The sequence below is a fragment of the Myodes glareolus genome, chromosome 19, assembly GCF_982192425.1.
Source record: "Myodes glareolus chromosome 19, mMyoGla1.1, whole genome shotgun sequence".
In the NCBI taxonomy this organism is placed as follows: domain Eukaryota; kingdom Metazoa; phylum Chordata; class Mammalia; order Rodentia; family Cricetidae; genus Myodes; species Myodes glareolus.
The window spans coordinates 28,505,652-28,531,175 of record NC_142044.1 but is presented as its reverse complement, the minus strand read 5'-3'; the positions used below and the strand labels follow the sequence as shown (position 1 = coordinate 28,531,175).

The following is a 25,524-nucleotide window of genomic DNA, read 5'->3' as shown; positions in this document are numbered from 1 at the left end:
TTTGCTGGAATAAGACATGTTTATTTCAACAAAGTAGGCTGATGTCTTTCTCTGGAAATTCACAGAAAATGGTTAGGTTGACATTTCATGGCATAGATTGGTTAATCTGCACCTTACTGGATATTGATATCAAAAATGTGTTAGTGACTCCACTCTAGCATAAAACAATATCAGTAGTGGCTGGTCAAGAATTTTTCTAATCAATCCTACTACATTTTGTGCAATGTAGACAGTATGATCACCAAACACAAAAGGCACAAAGACCTTTTATTTCCTACCTGGATTAATAATTGAATGATCTTTCAGTGAGAGTCAGATTTATCTATCCTAACAATCAATCGGAATCATCATAAGTCTTTAATTCACTCACTCATCAAAGAACACCATTGCTTCCTGCCATTAGAGTGTTTGAAAATGGCTCTTAAATTTTTCTGTCTGCTCACAGACAGGAGGGAGACATACTACAGTCATGATCCAGCTTACATTGAGCTCTTTCATTCTTGAGCCCAACCTACTCAGCACAGAAGAAGATGAAGCCTTCCCCAAGGAGGCAAGGATTAAAAGGAGGCAGGAAGGCTACAGAAAGGGTGTGTTTCCACAATGGAGAGGAATAACAATCAACTCCAGCAACTTCAAAAGGTTAATATGGCGACTTACATCATGAAAACTACCCAAAATTGTAAGATATTTCAGTATAACATGAAAATAGATGATTGTTAGAGGCAAAAAAAGTAATTTAACACCTAGCCATGGTTCTCAAAGGAAAACACCAATTGATATAAGAAAAATCACAGAATAAAAATATTCAACTCCATGAGAGGACAACTCGTGTTCTAGATGAGATGTTTGAATACTTTTAAGGAGGCAATTGTGCTCCACTGTGAAATTATTTCCCAGCTGTGAAATTATCCACTGGAATTAGTTCTATAAACTTTGAGAGGAAAGATTTTTAACTTTCTCCCATGGGAACAAACATTTTTAAAAAATAATTAGGGAATATCTTTAACTAAGGCAATCTCTGTGAGTTATTATTATGATGATTATTAATATTTTATTATCAATTTAGTGTCAAGGCTAAAAAGAAGGACTGTGGATGTATCTCAGTGGCAATCACTGGCATCATGTATTAGCTACTTTCTTTTTCTTTGTTGTTTTGACTAAGTACAAGAAGCAATGGAAGGGAGGAAGAGCACTGTTTGGTGTATGGTCCAAAGAGATACATTCTACCATAGAGGGTGAAGCAAGGTGGCAGAACAGGAGGCAGTTGTATAAGATCTACAGTCAGGTAGCAGCTAAGGTTCCATAACCTTCAAAAGTAGTACCATCAGCTGGGGAGCAACTGTTCAAGCACATTCACATTTAAAACAATACACAGCAGGTGCAAAACCCTGAATTCCATCTCCAACACTGCAAACGAGAACACACAAGCAGCAGAAGTAAAATGTGTTAAGTAACAAGCTTTACAGTATGAAGAAAGCAAGGGCAACCAATGCCTCCAGGTCTCTGAGTCTCAAACAATCTTCTCAGCCTATCACATGATTAGAAATATATCTCTTACATTTGAAACAAGGTCACCTTATCCTCAAGCACATATTCTAGCTTTCTGAGAGTCCAAGGGGTTTAGAGAAGATGTTTTGTTTTTATTCTGTTCAAAGATTGATTTGTCTGTTTTTATTTTATGTGTATGCATGAGTGCCTGTGTCCTGCTGGTATGCATGTGTATCTCACGCATGCAGTGCCTGCAGAGGCCAGAAGAGGGCTTCTGATTCCCAGGAGCTGGAGATATAGATGATTTTGAGCCACCATGTGGTTTTAAGAACAAATCCTGGGTCTTCTGCAAAACCAGCAAGTGCTCTCAACTAGCAGTCCATCTCTCCAGCCCAGATGCTTCTTTTGATTTGCTGCCAAAGAAAGCAAAATTCAGTTTAACCTACTTATTCCAGTCCACAGTAAAATATAAGCATCTGAATTGTCTGTGTTATATGTACGCATTGCAATTGCCCTTCAAGAGAATTTTATGTCTGCCGTCTTATACATGATCAAAGAGATCAAGAACAGCAATGCTAATGATTGTCATTCTCAACACACAGCTATGAGAAACATGACCCGAACACCATGGGTGACAAGCAGACAGACATGGGATCCTACAGAATCAGTGTCTATGTCCCAGACCATGAATGATAGCACATCTAAAGGGCCACCCTGGGCAAAAGGGCCACTCTGGACAAGCCTTCCCTCCACATCAGTCTCCCCTGCAGATGCCGAGCATCCCAAGAGCACAAGGAGGTTGTTGCATCCTTCTGGGCTACTGACCACACCCAGCAAACTAGAACAACCCAGCAGAGCCTCAGGTGAGGGACAACAATCACCTCCTTGGCAATTATGCTTGAAAATGGTTTGAACATCTTTCTAAAATTTCAAATTCTGATACACATGCTGAAAGTAGGAAAAAGCAGTAAGTGATTTAATAAATGATGATAAAACCAATTCTCCTTCCTTTCTCTATTCCAGTCCTTTGTTCTCTTTTATGAATGAATAAATGAATGCCCCTTCTTCACAGGACTCTCCCATCTGCCTCCTTTTTCCCATGTTAATTGTACAAGGTAAAGAATTTCGTTATGACATTGCCATATTGCATAGAACATGTATTGACAATATTCACCCTTCTATCACTCTTCATTATTCCCTCTTTCTCTACCCCTTTCCTGTTCTCTTTCTATATCCCTAGTGTTTTCCATTTTAGCTTCCTGTAAACTCACTTCCTGGTTTTTCTTTGCCTTGTATCACTGCCTCTTAAGCAAATGGGCAGTGGCCTCGAGAAGTCAACCCTCCAGACAGGTTAACAGCCTTTGTTGTATAGTATTAGTGATACTATGTTGATTATATATACAGCACGTATATTTGATGCAATGTAAAATGATTGTTAATTATACATACATATAGATTTATGCCATCAAGTTATGAGGAGAGCTTGAGCTATAAAAAAGAATTTATCAAATTTGATAAGTTGTTGTATTGCATATGTATCCAAGTATGTTCATGCCTATGTGTATATAATGAAACCTCAGAAAATGGAAACAAAGCAAAATATATTTATATCCTAACCTTATATCTAACCTTACAGTTCCAAGATCATATCTGGGGAGTGCAGTTACTCTGATTTTCGTTTTCTTTACTTCATATTCATGAATTGTTCATAATTTCTCACAGACAACATGTATGTTTCTAACCATTCATGTTAAAATCCTTTCCTCTGATATTTACAGGTGGCCAGAAACCTTCTTCCACACCTATCATGATTAATGGGCTATAACATGTGTCACAGTCAGAGTGTTTGTAACTGTAAACTCGACACTCTTCCCTCTAAGACATGTTCTCCCTTAAGGCTTAGATCGTCAACTTCAGGCTTCTCTGAAAGAGGCAGTCGTCTTAAGTTTGTCAGATGATTGAGTTTCTTATGAAATACAGGGCTAGGACAGAGCACTTGAAATTTAACAGACTTCAGACACAAACATCTCAGCTGATCTGGGAAAGATCACTTGGGTACCTCTAATCACATAGGCACCTGGTGTGATGAGGTGAGCTCTGTCCGTCATTTGCAGTTGTGGGGAGGAAAATTAAAGCAAAAATCACTTTGCGTTGATCAGTGGGGCATCAGTCACCATGGACCTCAGTTCTCTCTCAGTCTCAGACACAGCTGGACTAAAATCTTGCCTTTACCATGCACGCTCATCACAGAAAATTTTCTTCTCCCTCTGAGTTCCCATTTTCTGGTCGGTTGGGTGAGAGTTATCAGAGCGCTTTGGCTCAGTCTGTGACATCTGGACGGCTATTTCTTCCTGCAACTCTTCTCAGCTAGCCCAGCCATCTACAGGAGTCGCATGCCCCCAGTCCCTAACAGTTCAATATTCTGTGATCCCAACTTTTAATCAAAAGTTGGATGTGGCTCAGGTTGCTCAAGATTTATGTAGAAATCCCAAAAGGAAGCAAGCATTACTTGTACCTTCTTTACTGGAAGTTACAGCCTAATCAATACCCAAAGAGAAATCAAAAGATGATGTTGACACCCCCCCCATAAGAAAATGACCATATTTCCCTTGGTCCGGGCAGTTATGGGCTGTGTGTGGATGACAGTAGCAGTCCTCTTTGCAACTCACATGGACGTCCATGGGGTGACAGCCATGTTGAGTTAAACACCACAAAACTCACAGTCCACGCAGAAGAGTGGTCACAAATAGTGGACCACATTACAGAAATGTAGGCTGGAACATGGGCTCCCCACAGCCCCCTCTTTTTCACTTTATTTTCTGGAGTCCAGCCACCGAAGAGTCTCTGTTGCTCATTCCTCCAGGTCTTTGCATGTGCTTTTTGCTCAGCCCAGGAGACCTATCCTTGTTAACTCTATGTGTCTTGTTGCAGTCAGCAATGGCATCTGCTGAATTAGGTGCCTTGTTGCAGTCAGCAATGGCATCTGCTGAATTAGGTGCCTATCTACTGGGCCAGGTTGTAGCCCAGCCTTACTCTTTTCATTCATCCACAGAATGGAGCTGCCAGTTTAATCATATCTCTCCCTCACCTTCTAGAATAGAGGGCTTCTTTGCTAGCTTGCCAGAGGCCAGACTTATATTAGCATGGGTCAGGTCCTGAAGTGGTCCTAAAACCAAGACTTTATGAACATGGAAGATGGATGTTGAACTGACAGCTTAGGCTATTATTAAAATTATTGACCGGCGAATTATCAGGAATGCGGATGGAATCATGTGTATACCAAGACTCAGATCAATGACAAGCAAGCCGTGTTCACTTTGTCTTAGAGGGCTCATATTCATACACTTCCGTGCTTCCGTGCAGTGCCACCAAATCTTACTGATCCTGGAACGTTCCCAAGAGCCCCATCACACTTTACCAGGTACTGAGGGGACTCATCCACTGCCCTTACACACTCCAAGAAGAAAATGACTGTGGCTGTATTTCTTATTCATTCCCTCACCTTCAGCACCCTGACTGACATCTGTTTACCAGTCAGCAGCACTGGTGAGACGTGGAGCATCTTCTTCAGGCTGGGCTCCCGTTGGAAAGATGCACGCTCACCTCTCTCCTTTCCTCTCAGGAACGCTCACCGCTGGAACACAGACTCCAAGTCCAACCAAGGCACCAGCCCCTAGAGACTCCCAGACAGGTGAGACTGCGTGGTCAGACCAAGAAACTCCATACCTTGAAGGAAAGCATAGCCTAGGAGGAAGGGGCACAGTGGGACAAGAGAGCCTGTAAGGATGCTGTTGCTGCTGCACTTTGTTAGAGGGAGAAAAGCTCAGGGAAGTGGTTTCATTGTCTTGGTGCACTGTGCATTTGTGTAACTCCTGTCCCTTTGGTGGTCATTTCCTTGTGGATTTAAAGAACTCCTATCTTTGAAGCGTCAGGATTCTCTGATTCTATGTGTAGTAGCCCAAGGTCATCTCATTTTAGTTTTGGAGAATGTTCCTCTTGCTCTTTGCAGATGCTGTCCCTGCAGAGTGGCCCTTCGCCCCTGAATCAGAGTCAGCCCTGGTCCCAGCAGCCCATCAAGTCTCAAGTGAGTAGGAACGCCCAGTCATTGCTTCAGCTTGCGTTTCCTTGCACGGGGTTGTACAGTCTAATAAAAGGGCTTATTTGATAAACGTAGACACCGACAGGTAGGATGCAAATCTCAGCTCATCTTCTTTTGTGAGGTGTGGGGCATCCAGGATTCATTCACCCAATTTAGAGCAAGAACAACTGCAATTACCATGAGCGCTAAAAGCATCTGTTCTCCTTATTCCTGTCTGCATGGTACATATAAGATAATGTGTACTGAACAGACTTGGGATTTTAAAGCTCTATGTTATTTAATCGGATCAATGTTCACTGAGTGAATATCTAGGAAACTGTGCTGATCGCTTTGCAAACAGAAGCTGCTCTTGTGATGAGCTGGTTGTCTGGCTGTTAACTGAGCAGGGAGGGAAGAAGATGTAAAATGATGACTCCAAAGTCCAAGCCCCATTTACTGGCTGTGACTCACTGTGACTGTGTTTTAAAGGATGCCCTGCTGGCTACATCCTTGAACACTCCATTCCCATGGGTTTGAGATGCAGAGACTTCCAGAACTCCCAAGACTTGAATTTCTTTTCTCAGTTTTTGGCTGCCACACTCTCCTCTTTCCTGCGCTGACAGCTCCCTGTGAATGAAATTGAGACAAAGTGAGACCTTCAAAGTTGGGCAGGTCCTCAGGCCCCGCCCCCTCCTGAATATCTTTCTATACAAGCTTCCTGACTGTTACAATGCTGGTCAGTCGCATGTCAGCAGGGCATTATTAACTTGCTGGAGCCTGAAGAGTCTCTTGTTTCATATATCGTCAGACCAGCTTCAGCCTTCACAACATCCAGTGAATGGTGAATGGGCCTTTCAAACAAAGACCCAATTGTGTTACCAAGAAATTGTGTCTCTGTCTCCTAGGACATCCAAAGGTGGTGCCAACAATAGTCAGGTTGTGTCCTAGAACATAATTTAACTATATGTACACCCATATTTACATATACAGCTGTATCTATATAGCTGTCTCTGTCCATCTATCCTTCCACCTATCCACCTGTCTGCCATGTCTGTCTCTATATCTCTGGTCATTTCTGCTGATATTTCTTCAATACCTGTCTGATAGATCACTCTCTATCTACCTACCTAATGTGTACCATTTTCATCCTTTGTCTATAATCTGCCCCATGAAGTCGTCACTGCATAAAATGAAGAGGCTTTGACATCTTTGAGTAAATTATTTTGCTCATCCAAAATATTTGTGATATGTGGAAATCAGTCCTTAAGGATGCTAATTATATAGTGGAAATGTGATTCTTATGAGTATGGACTTGGAGTCAGTTCCCTGCAGAATCATTCACTCCCTATTCTGTGACATTGGAAAATACCTGGTTCATAGTAGATGCTAAATGAAATATTGATTGAAGTCTGGCAGTGATATATGGTGTAGGGGCAGTTAACGTTTCAGAAGACCTGCGGAAAAAAATATTTTGTTTCTATATATTTTAAATGTCTTTAGTTTTATGAACCCTCTCTCTACTTGCTAAATATTACTGATAAAGTATAATTTAAAAATTTTCAGACTGGGTTTAGGCTCAGTTGTAGGTCACTTGTCTAGCATGCATGGAGACCTGGATTCCATCCTTAGTACCACAGAAAATCTTTAAACGTCTCATAAAATTTATAATATAACCCAGTCAGTATACTAAAGATGTTCTTCAACTCAGTAACTGGTGAGAAATCCAAAAAGGTCTTAAATCTCTACCAATGAAAAAACTGAGATTTACAAGCCAGTATAGGGAAGCGATTTCACACAAGCTTGACAATTGATAATCTATAGCAATAATTCTTTTTTTAATGGTGCAAAAATCAACAGTTCACTTGTTAGACAATGGTCATTTACATAGTTATCTGCAGTGTTCTCAGACAGCAGTCATATATTAGTATCAGCTAACTTGTACCCCTTTAGGGCTATAAAATATTGCTCAATGGGAGAACAGTTAAAGAGTTCCTTTCCTGGGCTGTGGGGTGACTTGATTGGCAGAGTGCTTGCCTACCACACGTGAAGCTCTGTGTTCAATATTCAGTACCACATAAATTGGGCATGATGGTGTATGTATGCCTGTGATCCTACAAATCAGAAGGTTGAAGCAGAAGAATCAGGAGTTCTAAATTAGCTCAACTATATAGCAAGTTTTAGGGAAACCTGAACTCCATGAGACGCCATCGCAAAAAAAAAAAATCAAATAAAAAACTTCATTAACTTCATTCTTCAATAAAACCAGATAGTCCCCAGAGTATTTGCTAGGCAACAGTCAGAGCTACACTAAAGAGAAGCCACTATTCCTGTCTGCTCATTTCATTTTGCTTGATGATGATGGGTGGCCCCTCCTGGGTGATTATAACATCCTAATAAAATTCAGTGCTGGCTGAGTAGCCCTGTGTGAGGACTCTGATCCTTCTTGTTTGTTGCTGCATTACTACTAGCCTGTTGGTGTCTGGCGCATAGTAGACTCTCAAACAATTCAATAACTAAATCAACAATAATCGCTATTATTTGCACCCGTTTCATAGCAGGAATGTTGCCATATGCTCAGAGTAGAAGGATTTACTGACTCCTCCCAGTTGTTCTACATGCCGGGTCGGTCTGAGTCTCCTCATTCCTCTTGTAAGGGGACCTGGGTGCAGGCTCTGGATTGTTTCAGGAGACCCGAGAGGATGAGATCTTTAACAACTCTATTTTCTTCTTTGCTTAACGTTTGTCTTCTTATCCTAAAAGCCACATACTAAACAATGAAGAAAAGCTGGTTGTGTGATACATGAACAACCTCGTTCTCAAGGTTGTCCAGCGACCTGGCTTGCTAGCTTTTTGTTTGATCCTACCGTTCCCTTCTATATTAGCTTCTTGTTGCTGGGACAAAATACCTGGCAAAACTAGCTTCAGGAAAGAGGTTTGTTTGGGCCCGCAGTTCAGGGGTACAGTCCACCATGGCAGGGATGCCATGGCAGTGGGAGCTGGGAGCAGGTGCTCAGATTGTGTCTACAGTTGGGAAATAGAGGGAGGTAAGTCCTGGTGCTCAGAATGTTATCTGCCTTTCGTTCAGACCAGGATGTCACCCCATAGAATGGAGCCACCCACACTTAAGATGGGTCATTGCACCTCCATTAATCCAGTCTAGGTGATTTGACATCCTTTCAAGATGACAATCAGTACTAACCATCACACTTTCTTGACTCCTTACACATGGTGTGTGCATGTGCATATCTATGTACATACACATGTATGCACATGCGCGCACACACACTTCATTTCCTCTGTATTTAAAGCATTCTCCATTCTTCCCCAACCAGCTATCCCCTTGCAAGATAGTAAGATTGCCTCTGCCCCAGAGATGCCCTTCTCCCAGTGCATCGCTGTTCCACACTTGGGATGCCTCTCTAGAACATGCTACTCAGAAAAATCATGCCTGATCTCCCTTAGAAACCCAGTTCTCATCATTCTCTTCCTCCTGAAGTTCCCACAGTAGTTTCACTGAGCAATAAGGGAACCACGCTCTCTAGAATGTCTGGTTCCAACCTACCTGAAATAAGGGATAGACTGAACTCACCTGTCACAGCCTTACCCCAGGGAAGATGCTGGCTGAGCTCCTACTGATTTCACATGTCTGAGATTGCATGTTCCAGGGTGTCCTCAGCCACTCCTCAAAGACGGGGCCAGTACAGATGCTCCTCTGCCCCTGACCATGAAGAAACTCAACCCATGCCTGATGGAACTCTGTCGCTTCTTCCAGCAATGCCTCTGTGCCAGCCGAAAGAGAGATCTCAGTTCAGAAGCCATGAGGTAACCTGAGACAGTGACTCCTTTGCACACCCTATAATTATAGACTTCTTATTGTGTGTGGTCTCCCTCTTAATTATCAGATAGCCAGGTATGAAATATTCCCAGGCAGGTGGTAGGTGACCAAAAGAAGTGTACTCTACGGTGTCCCCTTACTAGACTGTTATATCCTTGAGAACTATGACAGGGCTTTATTCATCTCTATATTCTCAGAGCCAAGTGCAGGATCTGGTAAATATACTTGGGCTGAGCTACACTGAGCTAATTTATCTAAGATGAAGTGCGAAGAGCTGGAGTTGGATGGAGCTGAGATTAACTGATTAGGTTTAACTGAATGGCATGAATGGAGCTATGTTGAGGTGAATTGATTTTGGACAAAGCGAGTTGGGCACAGGCGAGATGAGTTGTGCTTAGACGGCCTGGGTTAAATAAGGTTAAATGAGCTGATGAGATGAGTCGAGGGCAGGTGCGTTGAGTTGAGTTTGGGTTCAACAGGGATGAGTCACACTATCTCTGGTAGAATCTCTACTGAGGACTTTGAATGTCAGTGTCCTCCACTTGAGGAAATTTTTGAGGAAAATGTAATCAAAATATTTGCTTATCTAAATTAGGTCCTTTGATTCACACCAGCTGCCGCCTGCCAGATGAGATGGTTGTAAAAATAAAATCGGAAGGCCCACCACACTTCATTAAGATGATATGGACATTGATATGCTCCTGCCATTAACTACCAATAGAAGATGATTCTGAGATGTATACTTGGTTATTAAATCCAGAGGCAAATGCAAACAGAGAAATGTATAGCATTCCCCAGTAAGACGGGGACTAATTTCTCAATTCCTTAATGTTAATCTTAAAAGCTTACTCAGATGTTCTTCATTTTTTAAAATCTCCATTACCCACTGTATCTGAGCCTCAAGTCCAGGTTTGCACCCTTTCTCCTTCATCTACTTTTAGATTTGATCTAGAATGCCTCAATATGTTTGGGTGTTTTATTTATCTAGAGTGGATAATAAGAAAGTTTACAAACCCAATGGTGTGAACAAGACAATGAAAGCCCAGGCTAAAACCTCTCTTTATAACAAGCCCATGGTCTCTCCACTGCAGAATTCTGAAGCAGCACTTAGTGCCTCAGATAAGGAGCTGTGGATCGCTTTGCAATGAATTTGCTGCGTGGCTAGCAATAGAGTTCTTCCACTCTCTTACCTTCACAAATACAAAAGAGCATCCTCACTTACAGAACATTTATACATTAGTATAGTTCAGGAACTTCACACCTATTATTTCACTTAATCTTGTGTTATCGCCTTTTACTTACACAGTAAGAAACTAAGGTGTAGAGAATTCAGTACTAAACCTAACCTCACACATCCTAATAAACTGTAGAAATCTAAGATTAAAGATAAAAATAAGCCTCATTGACTCCAAAGGCTGAGCTCTTTCCTAACAAGTATACTTCTCTACCCTTCCTCCCATAGTCTATAAAGATAAATAGAGGGTTCCTTGTTGTAACTAATGGGCCCTGTTTGTATTTGTTGTAATTACTCTTTTTGATTCTGGCTGTCTTCTCTCGGTCCTCATAGGAGAGTGACTATTCCACCTCTGCTTTAACCTTTAGATATTGCCTGGAATATTATTCCTGGTTTCTGAGGAATTCAACCCTGATCTGTCGGAGAGTGAAGAGGGTGTCCCATTCTCACAGTAAGTACCCGGCTTGCTGGTGTGGTAGCTCAGCCGTGAGTACTTCTGATGGGAGGGTCTGGGGCGCTCACAGCTTGTCTCACTTTGGCCAGGTCCGGAAGACTGCTGTAACGCATGGAGCCATTATCAAGTCAAGACAGACTTGTGTTTGGTCAGCCCCTTAGTGTTTACAAGGAGTCTAGAAAGCTGTGGAGCCAACTGACACACGCTACTGCCTCTGTGTGAACCCAAGTCAATCCCTTGGCTTCTGAGTTCCCATGCAAGCTAAAAAGACAAACAAAAATGAAACAGAAGACAAACCCCACACAAACACTGCAATTCTCAACCAAAGGCATATGCAAATAATTTAGCGCACAGAGGACTTGACGTCCTAGAGGTGGGCCCATGTCCCTCCATCCTTGTCCTGATGCCTAATTATGCACAGAAATGTCCCAAATCACCTTTAGCTTCTCTCCCAATCCTACATAAAGGGGTGAGGGACTAGACTGGTCTGTCCATTCCCAACACCATGATTCATGAGCTATTTCATCATTTCATTGACCTTGACTCTCTGGTCAAGGAGCTCTGGCCTTTTGAAAACCACGACATCATATTATGTCTTTGGAAAACCCCTTCTGATATGAGCCAGGTGTTCACATGGCCCAATCTTGTAATGTGCTATCTTTAACAAAGTCTAGTCAACAAATCTTTCTTTCTGGACCAATGAGATGCACAGGATCAGTACCAACATTTCTTAGACACTTCTCTTGCTCTTTTAAGCCCCCACTATTTCTCACGTCTCAGATGTCTGCCTCTCAGTCTTTATCTATTCTTTGTTTACAACATTTCATTCAGGACTTCTCAGAAAAATCAAGCTTCCTTACTCCCCTGCTTCCTCCTGTGCCCTCCACCGATTCTCTTCTTTTTCCTTCAATTCTTCTACCTCAAACACGAGTTCCCTTATTTCGGATGTGCAACCATCATCTCATTGTCTCCTTTCCTATGTCTACCACCACCTTCATTCTACACTGTAAAAGCCAGACAGTGGAGTGAGGGTTCCGGCGTCAAGGGCAGAGATCCCCTGCCTTGGTGTATAAGCATAGACAAGGACAGCCTATCAGCACATCATCCAACATCTCATCTCTCCTCCCTCCCCGATGCAACTTCTAAATACACAGCAGGCTATGTTTACTCATCAACATGATAGTGAGTTTAAATGATCATAAGGCAACCTGGGGAGATGAGTTGGAGACAGTTGGGTACCAGAAAATCAGCATCTGGGCTGAAAGTAGAACAAACAAACAAAAAAACATCAAAAAATAATAATAATCAAGGCTGTGTCTTCTTCCACTCTGCTGCTGACTGGCAAGGAGCTCTCACAGGAGTCTCCTAGAATGTACTTGCTCTGCATCTGCCCTCAGGAGGAACCTGAACAATGGCTGGCACTATTCGATTTTTGTGTCTCTGTTCTGTTTCAGTCTCAGTGTCCTGATACCCTTCTTGCTCTTTCAGCCTTGAAGCAAAAATGCCTTGAGAATGTCTGCAAGTCCGTGTGAGCGCCTCCCAGTGACTTCTGGCACCAAGTCTTCACCCTGGCTTTGTTCTAGCTCGACTGTATTTTCAGAATCCAGCCGTGTCCCACCCGGGTCATCTGTAGAGGGAAGGGGGCCTCTTTGGAGGCATCGAGCTTTTCTCTCCTGTCAGTTTGTGTCATGCACTGAAGGCGGAGGTTCCACAGTCAGTGGAGTAACACCAGGCTTCTCTGCTGCTTCAGAGCAAGGGAAACCTATGGTTTAGGTTCAAGAACCTACAATTGTGCTAGCAGCAATTCAGATACCAAGAGTACTTGGGGAGAGGATTCATTTTAGTGTGCCCAAAGCAGTCCAGCATAGACACCTGAGCAAATTCCTGAAGGTGACTCAAACTTAGGGCCCTTGAATGACAACAAGAGGATCAATTGAAAAGGCCTGACTCAACTCCAGTGCTGCCCTGGTGGTGAATTCTCGACTGTACACAGCTAAGCAGGCTTGTCACGCTGCAGCTTCAAGATTCTCTCCCAAGGAAAAACTACCGAGTCTGCAAAGATGAGATAAATACAGCCAGTTTTCTAGGGGAAGAAAGGATGACCACCTTAATAACAGTCAAAGAGATGTCCCTTTTATTATGTGTAAGTTAATTGACTCGGACCTTTCTTATGGACAAAGTTTGGCTGGAAGGTGTAACAGGCCTTAACACAAGCAACACACTGTTAGCAGCAACATTCTGAGCTTAAAACCCAGCATGTGGGCCCCAACACCTGCTAAACAGAAGACCTAATCCATCAAAGACTTAGGCCATAGTTTCAGGCCCCAGGGGGGGTCCCTAAACATGTTAACCTGTCATTCTGACTTCTGTAGCTTCATTTCTCACTGGTTTTGCTAACAAAGCTACTATTTTTATGCAGATAAAGCAAAGAGTGATGAGGCTTGGGGCTGCATGATTTGGGCAAGTTCCTCATACACTTGCCATCTGACAAGCAACACAGACTGTCCATTCTTTAGGGGGTGTCTGTTTGTTCTCTGGTGAAACTATCTCACAACAAAAGGATGACCAAAGCTCTCCAGGAAGCAACTCATCACCTTGGATGAGCTGGTGGCTCAGTCTAACATACGAAGCTGTTTTCTTTCTTCCTTCCTTCCTTTCTTTTTTTTTTTCCTGAGATAAGGTTGTTTCTCTGTGTATCTCTGGCTGTTTGGGATCTCCCTCTGTTGACCAGGCTGACCTTGAACTCAGAGATTTGTCTGCCTCTGCCTCCCAAGTGCTGGGATTAAAAGCATGCACCCCCACTATCTGGCTACAAAGCTGTTTTCATGAGGAGAGCCATGTGGACTTAACTACTCCATTCATTAGGAATAATGAATGAACCTTGAAAAACTTCAAATGTTGGGCCTCTTTGGGGCCTGTGCAGGTATATGATATATATAGTACCGAGGACAAAGAGCTCAGAGGACAAGACGAGACCACATCTCTACAGCCACACTTCCTGTGTGACAGCAGCAATGGTGGGAAGGGGACAAAGTCCACATGCAAACTGCCTACCCAGTAGTGAATCCTCTGGTCTCCCAGAGCCTCAGGAAGACTTAAGCATATCTTGGCTTATGTGATGGCTCTGGAAAGTAGCAAGCCTCAGTAGATGTCACAGAACTGGGATTCTAATTCATGGATATGTGGCTACTAATGCTTAACTGATTAGGTAAAGGATATGGAGCATTTGTATGCCCCAGATGACCAAGTAAATTGCATCATTGCCCAAACAACATTATTAAGCTACATTCTTCCTGGAAGAAAACAGAGGAGGTTTCTATGTGATCCATGTCCCAAAGACAAGCTAGGTTGGCAAGAGAAAGAAAAGAGAAAAGAAAAAGGAAAGGAGTGAGGAGGAAAAGGTTAGAACGGTATGGAGAGAGACAGAGGGGAGAGAGAGGCAGGGAGAGAGGAAAAAGCATGTGTGTGCCTCGCAGTCCCAGGATCGGTCTCTGTGTGCTTGTACATGTATGTTTTCCTTTTTCTGCAAGGTTCACTTCCGGGCTCGTGTGAGTAGGGAATTCAGTTGCTTTCACAATAAAATCTGTCACTATACTCTCATTGAGAACAGGTCTGTCGTCTTCTGTCTGTGTGCCTTGGGAAACTTTGCTTTTACTTTATTCTACCTGTTGGAAGGCCTTGGTTGAAGTTACAGTCTTATGGCCTGCAGCCTTTCCCAAAAGCTCAGCAACATGAAAAACCCCTTCCTCTCCAGCTAAACTTCCTGGCTCTACCTTCCTTTATCTGGAGAATGCCCCTGGGTCTGGAAGACTGACCCTATCTGAAAGCTGTCTCTAAGGCAGATGCCTGACTTATCTTTAGCTTCAACACTGGCACCCATCTCTGCTAGAAGAGGGATACTAGGAGCTGTCCTACTGACACATACACAGCCTTGTGATAGGAGTGTGTCACTTAATGAAAATTAGGGTTTCTTCCCAGGATCCCCAATTCTATATATTCCTTATACACTGGAATGACATTGAGCAGATTTCCTAAAGTCTGCCTAACAAGGGCTGTCTCCATCATACCACAGCTGTCTTAAGCCCTGTTCCCCGCTTTTACTCCCTCCACCATCATAGAGCAATGCAGCCAATGGTCCCCAGGAAGAAAGAGAGCCACATATACCAGCAGAAAAGAGAAAGTTATGGCCCTAGAGATTATTTGACATTTTGACAATGTCTAGTTACATTGTTTAGAGGGTGTGGTAGTGGTTGCTTCGGGCGTCCAGTTGGTGCATGGGAGAGCTTTCAATGCCTAGGGCATTCATTCCACAGAAGAAAATGATTTGACCAAGAGTATTAACAATAGATGCTAAGATACATTTTTTGAGTTAGATATATTTTTACCCCCCTTTATGGAAAAATTGCCTGATATAAAATCTCAAGGAGGAACACTTTGTTTTGGCTCATAGTTTCAGAGGATTTAGACTTTGTTTGGCCCCAGGTGACTGACACATTGTGAACACATGGCAAAAGAGGTGCTTGCCCAATTGCAGACTAGAAGAATAAGGAAGAGAGACAGAGAGATTGGGAAGAAAGGAGAGTGAGAGAGACAGAGAGACAGATAGAGACACAGACAGACAGACAGGCAGATGAACAAACAGACAGAGAAGAGCCAGGAACAAGGTCTGTCTCCCAGTAATCTACTAATCTACATCCTCCAGCTAGGTCCCACCTCTCAAAGCTTCCAAAATCTTTGAAAATAGTGCCACTAGTAGGGAACAAAATGCATAATACACATGTCTATGGTGAGGGGCGGTTCATATTTAAACCATAACATTATACTTAAACTATTAACATGTTTAGGCTATAACATGAGGAGGCAACGGTGGAAAATATTCAAATCCCTTACGAATGTCTAGAACTACCCTTCTGGGCAGGTTGCTAATTCCTTAGCGTCATATCATAGCTATGCTCTTGAGATGCTGAGAACACGGGTTTGATTGTATTGAGACACGTGCCCCATTCACTTGGCGGCTTTAGCAATGGTGGCTTGGTATAGGAGGTCCTTCTGTTTATGAGTTGCTTTCATTGGTTAATGAATAAAGAAACTGCCTTGGTCTTTTGATAGGGCAGAACTTAAGTATGTGTGTGGGGAGAACAGAACTAGATGCTGAGAGAAAAAAGGGTGGAGAGAGAACAGCCATGGATCCTCCACCTAAGACGGATGCCACAGGTTAAAATCTTTTCCCGGTAAGCCACTGCCATGTGGCAATATACAGATTAATAAAAATGGGTTAAATCAAGATGTGAGAGTTAGCCAATCAGAGGCTAGAGATAATGGGCCAAACAGTGATTTAATTAATAAAATTTCTGTGTGGTTATTTTGGGGCTAAACTAACCGGGAGGCTGGGACAAACAAGCAGGCCCTCAACCTGCAATGGTGACTCTTCTGGGTTTGTGAAAAAATACTGAAGCCTGGGTAGTTCCAGTCCTCAGTGCACCAACATGACCTAATGACAATTACAGGCAGAAGCTCCAGCATATAAGGACCGCTCCATCTGTGGAGATTCCAGTGGTCTCTGCTGGGAAGGCTCCACTGACCCCTGATATAATCATCTGACTGGTTCTGTTCCTTCAAGAGGCAAAGCTGGAATGAGAAGCTCAGAGGGTTCATGGCCAGGCTGACTTGATCTGTGCCTAAAAGAATGGCCTGTGTGAGCAGGGACAAATGTGTCTAAAACGCTTGCTTGAGTCCCATGCTCTTGCGATTCTCTCCTCCTAAGGTTACACAAACAGCCTGGTGTAGTGGCTGTAGGGGCAAGGACGAGGTCCTGGCAAACGCCAACAGCACATTGTTGGGGAAGAAATGTTTTACATAGTATCCTGAAGAAAAGAGAGGACTCTGAAGAGCTCCTGAGCCAGTGGGATGATCTCCATGTACAGACATGGAAGCCAAGATGGAGCTAAGTAGGGCTGGCAGCAGAACCTAGGGTGCTTAATTTTAAAGCTTCGCTTGACTGCATCCCACAGCTTGGACAAAAAACCATACGAAAAAAGAAATCAAATTCCCATGTCTAAGCAGGGACTTCTGAAGAGTCACCTAAGATATTCTCGTAGCAATATTTAGGGAAGACAAAGCCTGCCTCTTTTCTAGCCAGGGAGTCTGTGACTTTCAATATTTTTCATCCTCTAGAGTTGTTCCCTTGTGACCCTTAGACATAATCAGGGAGCCTGTGAGACATGGCAGTGGGGTGTGGGTGTGTGGAACAGGGCAGCCATTGTCCTTTAATTAGAGCTTGGGGCTGTTTAATATGGAGCCTTCACCTGTGCCAAGATATAGCATTATGATACCTCCTCCCTCTGATGCAGCTCACCTGCCAGAGTGCATGAAAAGCTCTTGGTGCGAGTGGGGGAATGTGCTCACATGACTAGGGGGCTTTGCCTGGACTATAAAAGACTGTTTCCATTTGCTCAAAGCCAAGCATCGTTGAATCATTCGATAGCCGTTGAGTGAAGCTTCACTTCACGGTAGGTACCTACTTCTTGTGATGGTGTAAAGAGATAGAGAGAAAGGAAGAGATGGGGGAGGATGGGGAGGCAGGGTCAGGGAGATAGGAGAAATAGATAGAGGAAGACAGGGAGAATGAATAGAAGGACAAGAAGGGAAGAGGAAAGAAAAGAGAAATAGATGGAGGGATAAGTGGGTGGATGAAAAAGAGAAATAAAGGGAGGGGAAAAAAGAGTGGAAAGGGAAGAAGGGCTGGGTATTTAGTGCTGTGTGAGTTCTGGTTGTTATAGGAATACCAAAGGCACTCTGGGTCCTTGTAGGAGGAGATGCAGTGTCAAGTGGACAGCACTTGCTAAAATGCACTTGGAAATCTCCCGCCCAACATTCCTACCACACACCTCACTCCAGCAAGGGTCCCACAAGCCTGGGGGTCAACAATTGCACAGGGCACCTCATGTGGGTGGGTGGTCCTGAGCACAGAGTTTCAGCCTTGTGGTTCATAACAAGACTCTCCTGGGCCAACTTCATGAATCCCATAAGAGTTCATGCATAGGAGAACGAGCTCCAACTATCCAGCCACACGTAGCCACATAACTACTCTAGCCCAGTCATCTTGATGTGGCTCCAGGAGACAGTCCAGTGGCCGGGGGTTAGCTGTCAGGAGATAGCCTTGTAAGCAGGATTATATCTGGGCAATGCCTGCAAAGAGCAGACTTGAGGTACAAGACAGGCCTCCTGACTGAACTGTAGCAATAATTACGAGGATGCTTATTTATTTTGGATCATGTGGCTGACCAGGGAGCTGAGTAAAGGTAATATCCACAAAGCAAAGACTCTGGTTAGATTGGTCAATGGTATAAAGCATGGACACTGGCAGTCATGTTGCTTCCCCTGTGCCTGTGTCTCTTTTAAAAGCAATCCAGTAAGTTGAGGCCTAACTGAGTCTCTGGCTTTGTCGAAAAAGGGACTTTTTTTTTTTTGGTCTTAGGGTTTAGTTTCTTGACAGTGTGTGGAGCACCTGACATAATGATCCAATAAATGCAAGAAATAAGATCCTTAAGTTTACAACCCAGTTAAAACTTGGTATAGGAAATGCATAACATTATATAAATATAAATACACATGTATTCACCATCTTATCAATTTTTGAAGGACAGCTGTGTGAAGCAATTTTTTTTTGTTTTTGTTTTTGTATCATCTTCTCCTCTGTCCACTTCCAGGACGCATTTTTTATTCCCCAACTGAAACTCTGTACAAAGCAAACCACCCTGCCGCTGCCTCACTCTCCTCTCGGATAACTTCTTTCTTAAACTAGAATAACAGTGGAGTCCTGCTTATGGTCAGGGGCTTTTCTTATTTGCATTCCCCTAAATACATATCCGAGGTACTAGACCCCAGTAGTTCTCAACCTTCCTAATATTGCGACCCTTTAATACAGTTCCTTATGTCGTGGTGAACTCCCCCCCCAACCTCAAAATTAGTTTTGTTGCTACTTAAAAACTGTAATTTTGCTACTGTTATGACTCGTAAATATCTCTGTGTGGCAATGGTCTTAGGTGGCCCCATGAAAGGGTCATTTAACCCCAAAGGAGTCACAATCTGCAGGTTGATAACTGCCATCCTATACTACGTTGAGGTAGTAGTCAAGTGGCCTTCATCCTATAGACTGAGCTAATGGCCAGCGGGGGAAGTATACTCCTGACACCTGGGTCAAAGGTTTTAACTAGACCCTCAGCTTTATTTCCCAAAGAGGGTCTTCCATACAAACGGGACGGAGATCAGCATGAGCCTTCTGCTGCAGCGCAGTCAGCTGCGGCAATCTCAGTCACTGATACCACGGGGCTGCTTAGGTTCTTCCGTTATCATAGCCTGAGGGTAGGAGGTTAACTCACTTGGGCCCCGCAAGAGCTACCCGGTAGGCTCGACCACTACAGCAGTGTTGGCTGGGAGTCAGGTACATGTGGAAGTGGGACCTCTGTGCCATGACTCATCAGCCTCCAAGCTTCAAAGGCTTCATTGCAAAACACACAATTAGACTGAATGATGCCCATACATGGCCTTTCCAAGTCTCCATTACAGTCTTCTCTCCTGGGTAATGGGAATGGTAACCATCAGATGCCATAAGCGCTAGATGGCAACTGGGTTGGCAAAGGTCTGGTGGCCTCTTTCTTGTGAGTCTGACTTTAAAGGGGGCCTCCAGGCCCCCACGAAAGGCATTTCCTGCACACTAGTGGAGGTCCTAGAGCTTAGCACAAGTCTTTGAGAGGCTTATCTCCCAGTTCATTTCAATATGGCTTCAGTCTGAAAATGGGGACGTCAGAGCTGAGTCTGCAAAGCGCTGGGAGAGCTTGTCTGATGTTGAGAGCTCATCTATTCTAAATGATTGCAAGTAGAGCATTCTGCTGAAGGAAAATCAGACAACAGCTTAGTCTGATCAACATTTTCTTTCATTCGAAACACATTCATTTTGCAGCCACTAGAGGCAGGTTCATACAGCAGTGATCTTAGAGCACACAAGGTCTTCTCACTCAGGACTCTCCATACTAAACTGAGTTCCTAGACACGGAGATTCCAGCATGACAACCGCTAATGTGTGGAGTACCGCCTTTGCCTCTAGGAGGACACATCGTAGAAAGTGCCCCTTCTCCTAGGGTCGATGGCTCTGCAGAGGTACACTTAAATATAGCTTAGTAGTTTAGGGGCTTCCATATGCCCTGTTGGCCAAGCACCCTTGTGCAGGGTACAAAATCTACAACCCTATCCAGAAGTCCGATGTGTGCTACTGGGATAGTCTGGATCATCCTGTATCATCATTCATACAATGCCCTAAAATCGGGATCTAAACCAGAATAAGCACAAGACGACCAATCATTTTCCACTGCATAGAGAATTATAACTAGGGAGAAAAGTATTTCAAAATCCCTCTGGTCTTCTTTCTCCTGTTAACTACACTGCTGTTGGGCATTAGAGTGTCTATTCAAGTCAAATACTTGACAATCAAGAAATCCTTGACACATAAGAAAGTGTGATGGTGTTCCAGGACGTTTGTTCTTACTTTATTCTTTTATCCCTCGCAACCCGTGAGGATGTCCACTGATATCCTACGACTGCAACCAGATAATTCAAGTGCTCAAAAACTAAGGACGAAAGGTGCAGCTGTTCCAGGAGAGGACCATTTGTTGGCAGGCAGCTCCCCCGTGTGGTCCCCTGGTTTATTTATCTCTGGAGTGGTGTTGGTAGGGTTCAAACCCACCTCCCTCCCTCGTGTTATGTCTGCAGTAAATGCCTGTGGAATAAATATATGAAAGAACAAGATACTGCCATGTCTTTGGGGGAGAACACAGCTAATTTTCTATGTTACTGCTGGGTAAGCTGAGTTTCCATGAGGGGACACTAGCTCTTCATGTCAAAAGTGCTAGTTGGTATTGAAGCGGGGACAGAAATACTTCCAGAATTTGAGCCTCTGGCACAAAGGGGGCGAGAAGCTTACGGTGGGTCTTCTGCAGTATTTTTAAAAGCATGTTTGTCATGTTCTGCTGGCCTCTCTCCCAGGGAGCTGCTCTAGTCTACGCCCATACCTTGTCCTTTGCTCTCCCACAATGATCGCGCTGCTCACGGTTTGTATCCTGCTGCTCCCCTGTGTTGGTGAGTAATGTTACTGGTGCAGTACTTCCAGTTTAGCATTTGATAACATCACGCAAATGCAGAAAAGCTTTGTCAGCATCTACCTGTCTTGCATATTAGTTCCTCTTTATCCCTGTGCCTAGTGAGTGATGGAGCTCGAACATCAATATTAAATTACAGCATTAATGTTAACTATTAAAAACCCTGTTTATAAAATCCTTGCACAGAGGAGGAAAAGTTGGCATTAAGTCCCACCCTTAACCAAAAAGCTGTTTGCAACTGATTTTTGCCAGAAGAGGAAAACCAGTTTTCTCCAATTTAGTGATACTGAGCACATCAACCACTCCAGGGCAGGCCCATGCCCAGAAGTAGCTAGCCAGTGCAAAGCAGCTCCATGTTTCTCTATGTGCTTTTTGTTTTTTTTTTTTGTTTTCTGATTTTGTCTTTCTGGTTTTTTCACATGTTTGTTTTGCCATTTTTTTTGTTGTTGTTTCTTTTATGTTCTTTTTTGAGAAAGAGAAGCAACATGGAGTTGGTGGGTAGGGATGTGGGGAGGATCTGGAGGGAGGGAAATATGATCAAAAATAGTATATGTAAAACATTTAATTAAAAAGGAAAGCCCTGCCCAAGACTTAAAAGTTAAGGAGAGGGTGCAGAATGGAGAAAGAGAGGTGGGCCCAGTGCAAAGCATCTTATTAGCAAGATCCCTCCATCTGGGAGTGCAGGGTTTTTTTCTCCTTGGATGGTGAGCTACTGCACACCACACTCCTCCCATTTGCTAACTCCTTGGGGCTCACTGGACTTTTCAACACATTCGACATTCTTTTCACCTCAGTGGGCATAGGCACCACCATGAGCCAACACTTCCAACCTTATACACCATCTAGATGGAAGACATTCAAACTTTTTGCTCATTAACACATGCAAACCCATTGCTTGGCTTCCTCCACGGTATCTCCTATCATTCACTAATCTGGGCGCCTTGCTCTTTTTTCCTCATCTTCTCGTGTTCAGAGACACACCCAACCCATACACTACATCTTAGAGACCCTCTCAGGCATCTCTTCAAACAGCAGAGACAGTGACATCGTTTGCTGATCATGTGTGTCATTTATGTTGGCCAAGACCCGAGATAGCAGATGAAACACATAAGCTTGCATCTGGTACAGAAGCATAAAAGTTGGGAATGGCAAGCTAACATTTGAGAGGGGACTCCGGCTCCTCACCCAAACACAGGCCTTCCCTCTGGAACAGAACTGGTTAAATGTTCACTCACCAGCCTCCATTCACATGCTTTGCCAGATCAAATATTCTTATCAGGATTCAACTTCCCTCATATTTTTTAAAATGCAATTTTTTATTGTTTCTTTGGAAATTTCACATCATGCTTCCCAATCCCACTCATTTCCCAGTCCCCCTGTGTCTGCCCATCACCCTTGTAGCACCCCCAAAGAAAAAAAAGAAAGAATAAAAATTTAAAAATACAAATAAGAATATTAAACAAACAAAAACAAACAAACAAACCAACAACAAAATAAAAAGAGAGAAACAACAACAGCAAAACCCTAAAAACTTCACTCCTCTGTCTTTCCCTCCTCTTCCTTTACTTCCTGGTTTTTAAAAGCTTATTCTGTTTGTTAGCTAATACTTCTTTCTTTCTAGGGAGCAAATTTCTTTTTGCTCAAAGACAGTTCTTTTATGTGCACCATTTATATATTTTCCTTAAAAATCTGTAACCAAGAAATATCTTCTTCTGTCATTCCTGCTTTCCTTTACCTTCTTTGACTGCTACATTTCAATAATAAAGTGAAAACTGATATATCTATTATGAGGAATCATTAGATTAATTTTTTTGTTTTACCCTAGGAGATTTTTACTCTCAAACATAATACTTGACTTTGAAAACAATATGGGCATAGAAACTCAAAATGCCAGCACACAAATTTGTGTGCAGGTGTATGGATTTGAATGTGTTCTATCCAGAATCCCAGTTTTACAGGGTCTGGCCACCATTGAGATATCCAACCAGCTTGTCGGATCCTAGAGGGCAAAGGGACATTTCAGAGGCTTCTTCCTAGAGAACTAAGAGATATGTATTAGTCTATGTCTCCTGAGAAACAGAGGTGAAGGCCTTACCAAGGGCCCAAATGTTTCTTCTGATGAAACACCCACAAGGAGTGGAGCAGCAAGCAGGGAAGGCCAGCTCTGCAGTGAAGGAGACTGGGGAGCGGTGCCTATATTCTGGGCTGCAGCTTGGTCTGAAGAGACCCTGGCAAGGCTATCTAGGTGGAGTCCACCTGAGGAGTCCTGTGTCCAGTGGAACGCGGCCTGTGGTGGTATACCTGCCTTCACATTCTCAGGCTGGAAGAAGCTACAGGGAGTGTGAGGGATGAGGAGGAATGGGGAGAACAGATACCACAGGACCCTCATGAAGTTGAGTTGCCTCTTTCCAAGAGATACCATCTGTATCTGCCCCTGAGGTCACTGAAGTAAAATTTCAAAGCAGCTTATTTTTCCGTGTTAGCTTTCCATTACTGTGGAAAACTGATTTAAGGTATAGATTCGGGGGCTGGAGAGACAGCTCTTCTGATACGGTGATTCACAACTGTCTGTAACTCCAGCTCCAGAGAATCCAGTTGCCCTCTCTGATCTTAGTGGGCTATACACATATGCAGTGCATATAAAGCCAAATATTCACATAGGAAAAATGAACCTTTCTTCTAGAAAAAGTTCTCTATTCCCTCCCCCAAATAAAGAGCCACCAGCTGGACAGTGGTGGCTCACACTTTAATCACAGCACTTGGGAGGCAGAAACAGGTGGATCTCTGACTTCAAGGACAGCCAGGGCTATTCAGAGAAATTGTCTTTAAAAAATCCATTAAATGTGTGGTTCAATTGTTGTATATTCATTCATTCATTCAACAACAAATATACTGAGGCCTATGTGTTCCCCTCACATACATAACATCAATCACACAGATATGTGTGTTTATATTTAAATGTTTTATATATTTATATATTTATATATTCAATATATCTTTGAATATATGTGTTTGGGGGAATAGAGAACTTTTTAAAAGATATACAAATATATATATATATATATATGATATATATGTTTCATTCCCTAAACTAATGACGCTTTACAAGTTTGTACTCTAGAGATTGCAAAACACATTATTTTACATTTAAACCAGTAATCTAAGATTGGCATATTTTCTTATACAAAGAGTTCAAATTGGCGGTAAAATTTGATTGTATATATATGATATACGATTGTACGTATTTTCAATAAGTCCCTTGGGTACTGCAGAAATAGTTGCACAAATAGATTATTCCAACATGGAGGAGATACACAACAAGAGAAGGTTGCCTATGTAAGCTGTTACCCAGTCCAGGTCAGGATTCAATCAGGCTTTGTGAATTTCAAGTTTAAGTATGAAACAAGACAAGGACAACCAACCCAGAGCAAGGAGCTCAAGTCTAGATACAGCATAAGCTAAGGTTAGTAGCACATGACCTTTGGTGCCTCAGCACTGCAGGGGAATAATGGGTCTCTACTCCTGACAGGACCATTCTTGCTCAGCTCCCCTAAATCAACATCTGTTGTGTTCTGCCTCTAATCTACTCCCTTTGTCCTCCCTCCTACCCCCACCTCCCATGCCTGCCCCTGTCTCTGGCTGCACTTCCTTCATGATCTAAATCAGCGTCTAGGACAAATATTCTAACATCTAGGAGGGTTTTTAAAGTTGGTGGCGCAATTGTGTGGGTGTCAAGATCCTTAAAGCAATGTGGGTGGGTTGGAGGAGGGTCCCAAACCTGACTAACCTGTCTGGGAAATAGCTATTTCCTGCTCCCAGGGGAGGAAGGCCACTCTACTTGCGCAGAAGACACAGGAAGGATGTCAGCAATTGTCGTCAGCGTTCCGCAGTCTCGGCAGGCGTGAGCAGCAGGCTTGGTAGTCGTGCCAAATGCTTCTGTGCTGAGGAATTTGCTCAAGGTCCAGGACGAGGACTTTAATGGAAAGAAAGCCCTGAGTATCTCTCCTGTTTCTCAAGTCTATGTTACGCAGGGTCCTGCCCATCCCCAAACGCCATCAGTCCCAGACAGGAAGAAATCTGCTCTCCATGGAAACCACTCATCTAGCCTAGAAGACAGATGCTCTGCTGGTGCCCACAGCTCCCAGACACACGCACGCGCGGTCCCCTCACAGCCCCATCAGCAGGTGTCATCAAAGGAACGGGCAGAAACTTGAGGTCAATGACCTTTGATCTGGAAAAGTCCCTGGAAATTCTCTAGCTCCCGTTCTGTCCTTAAAGGGG

At 43.3% G+C, this 25,524-nt stretch overlaps 2 protein-coding genes and 1 long non-coding RNA gene across 4 annotated transcripts in view; 2 read left to right on the top strand and 1 right to left on the bottom strand.

Annotated features, from left to right (window-relative positions):
• Hhla1 (HHLA1 neighbor of OC90) overlaps nt 1–12,621 on the top strand; it is a 32,041-nt gene extending 19,420 nt beyond the window's left edge. Inside the window, 6 exon segments of the mRNA XM_048457339.3 lie at nt 2,098–2,351; nt 5,111–5,179; nt 5,498–5,572; nt 9,232–9,388; nt 11,004–11,086; nt 12,578–12,621. Coding sequence (XP_048313296.3) covers nt 2,098–2,351; nt 5,111–5,179; nt 5,498–5,572; nt 9,232–9,388; nt 11,004–11,086; nt 12,578–12,621 — 682 coding nt within the window.
• Nucleotides 339–25,384, bottom strand: LOC125415170 (uncharacterized). Of its 2 annotated transcripts, XR_014997990.2 has the most exons (4): nt 25,031–25,384; nt 9,156–9,346; nt 3,106–6,193; nt 339–1,901 (listed from the first exon to the last, which is right to left on the bottom strand). It is a non-coding gene; the product is annotated as an uncharacterized LOC125415170 (long non-coding RNA). The 2 variants fall into 2 exon arrangements; XR_007236543.3 differs by lacking the exon at nt 9,156–9,346.
• The window catches only part of Oc90 (otoconin 90), a 28,385-nt gene continuing 24,038 nt past the window's right edge, over nt 21,178–25,524 (top strand). Inside the window, exon 1 of the mRNA XM_048457340.3 lies at nt 21,178–21,223. Coding sequence (XP_048313297.3) covers nt 21,178–21,223 — 46 coding nt within the window. The remainder of the gene's footprint in view (nt 21,224–25,524) is intronic.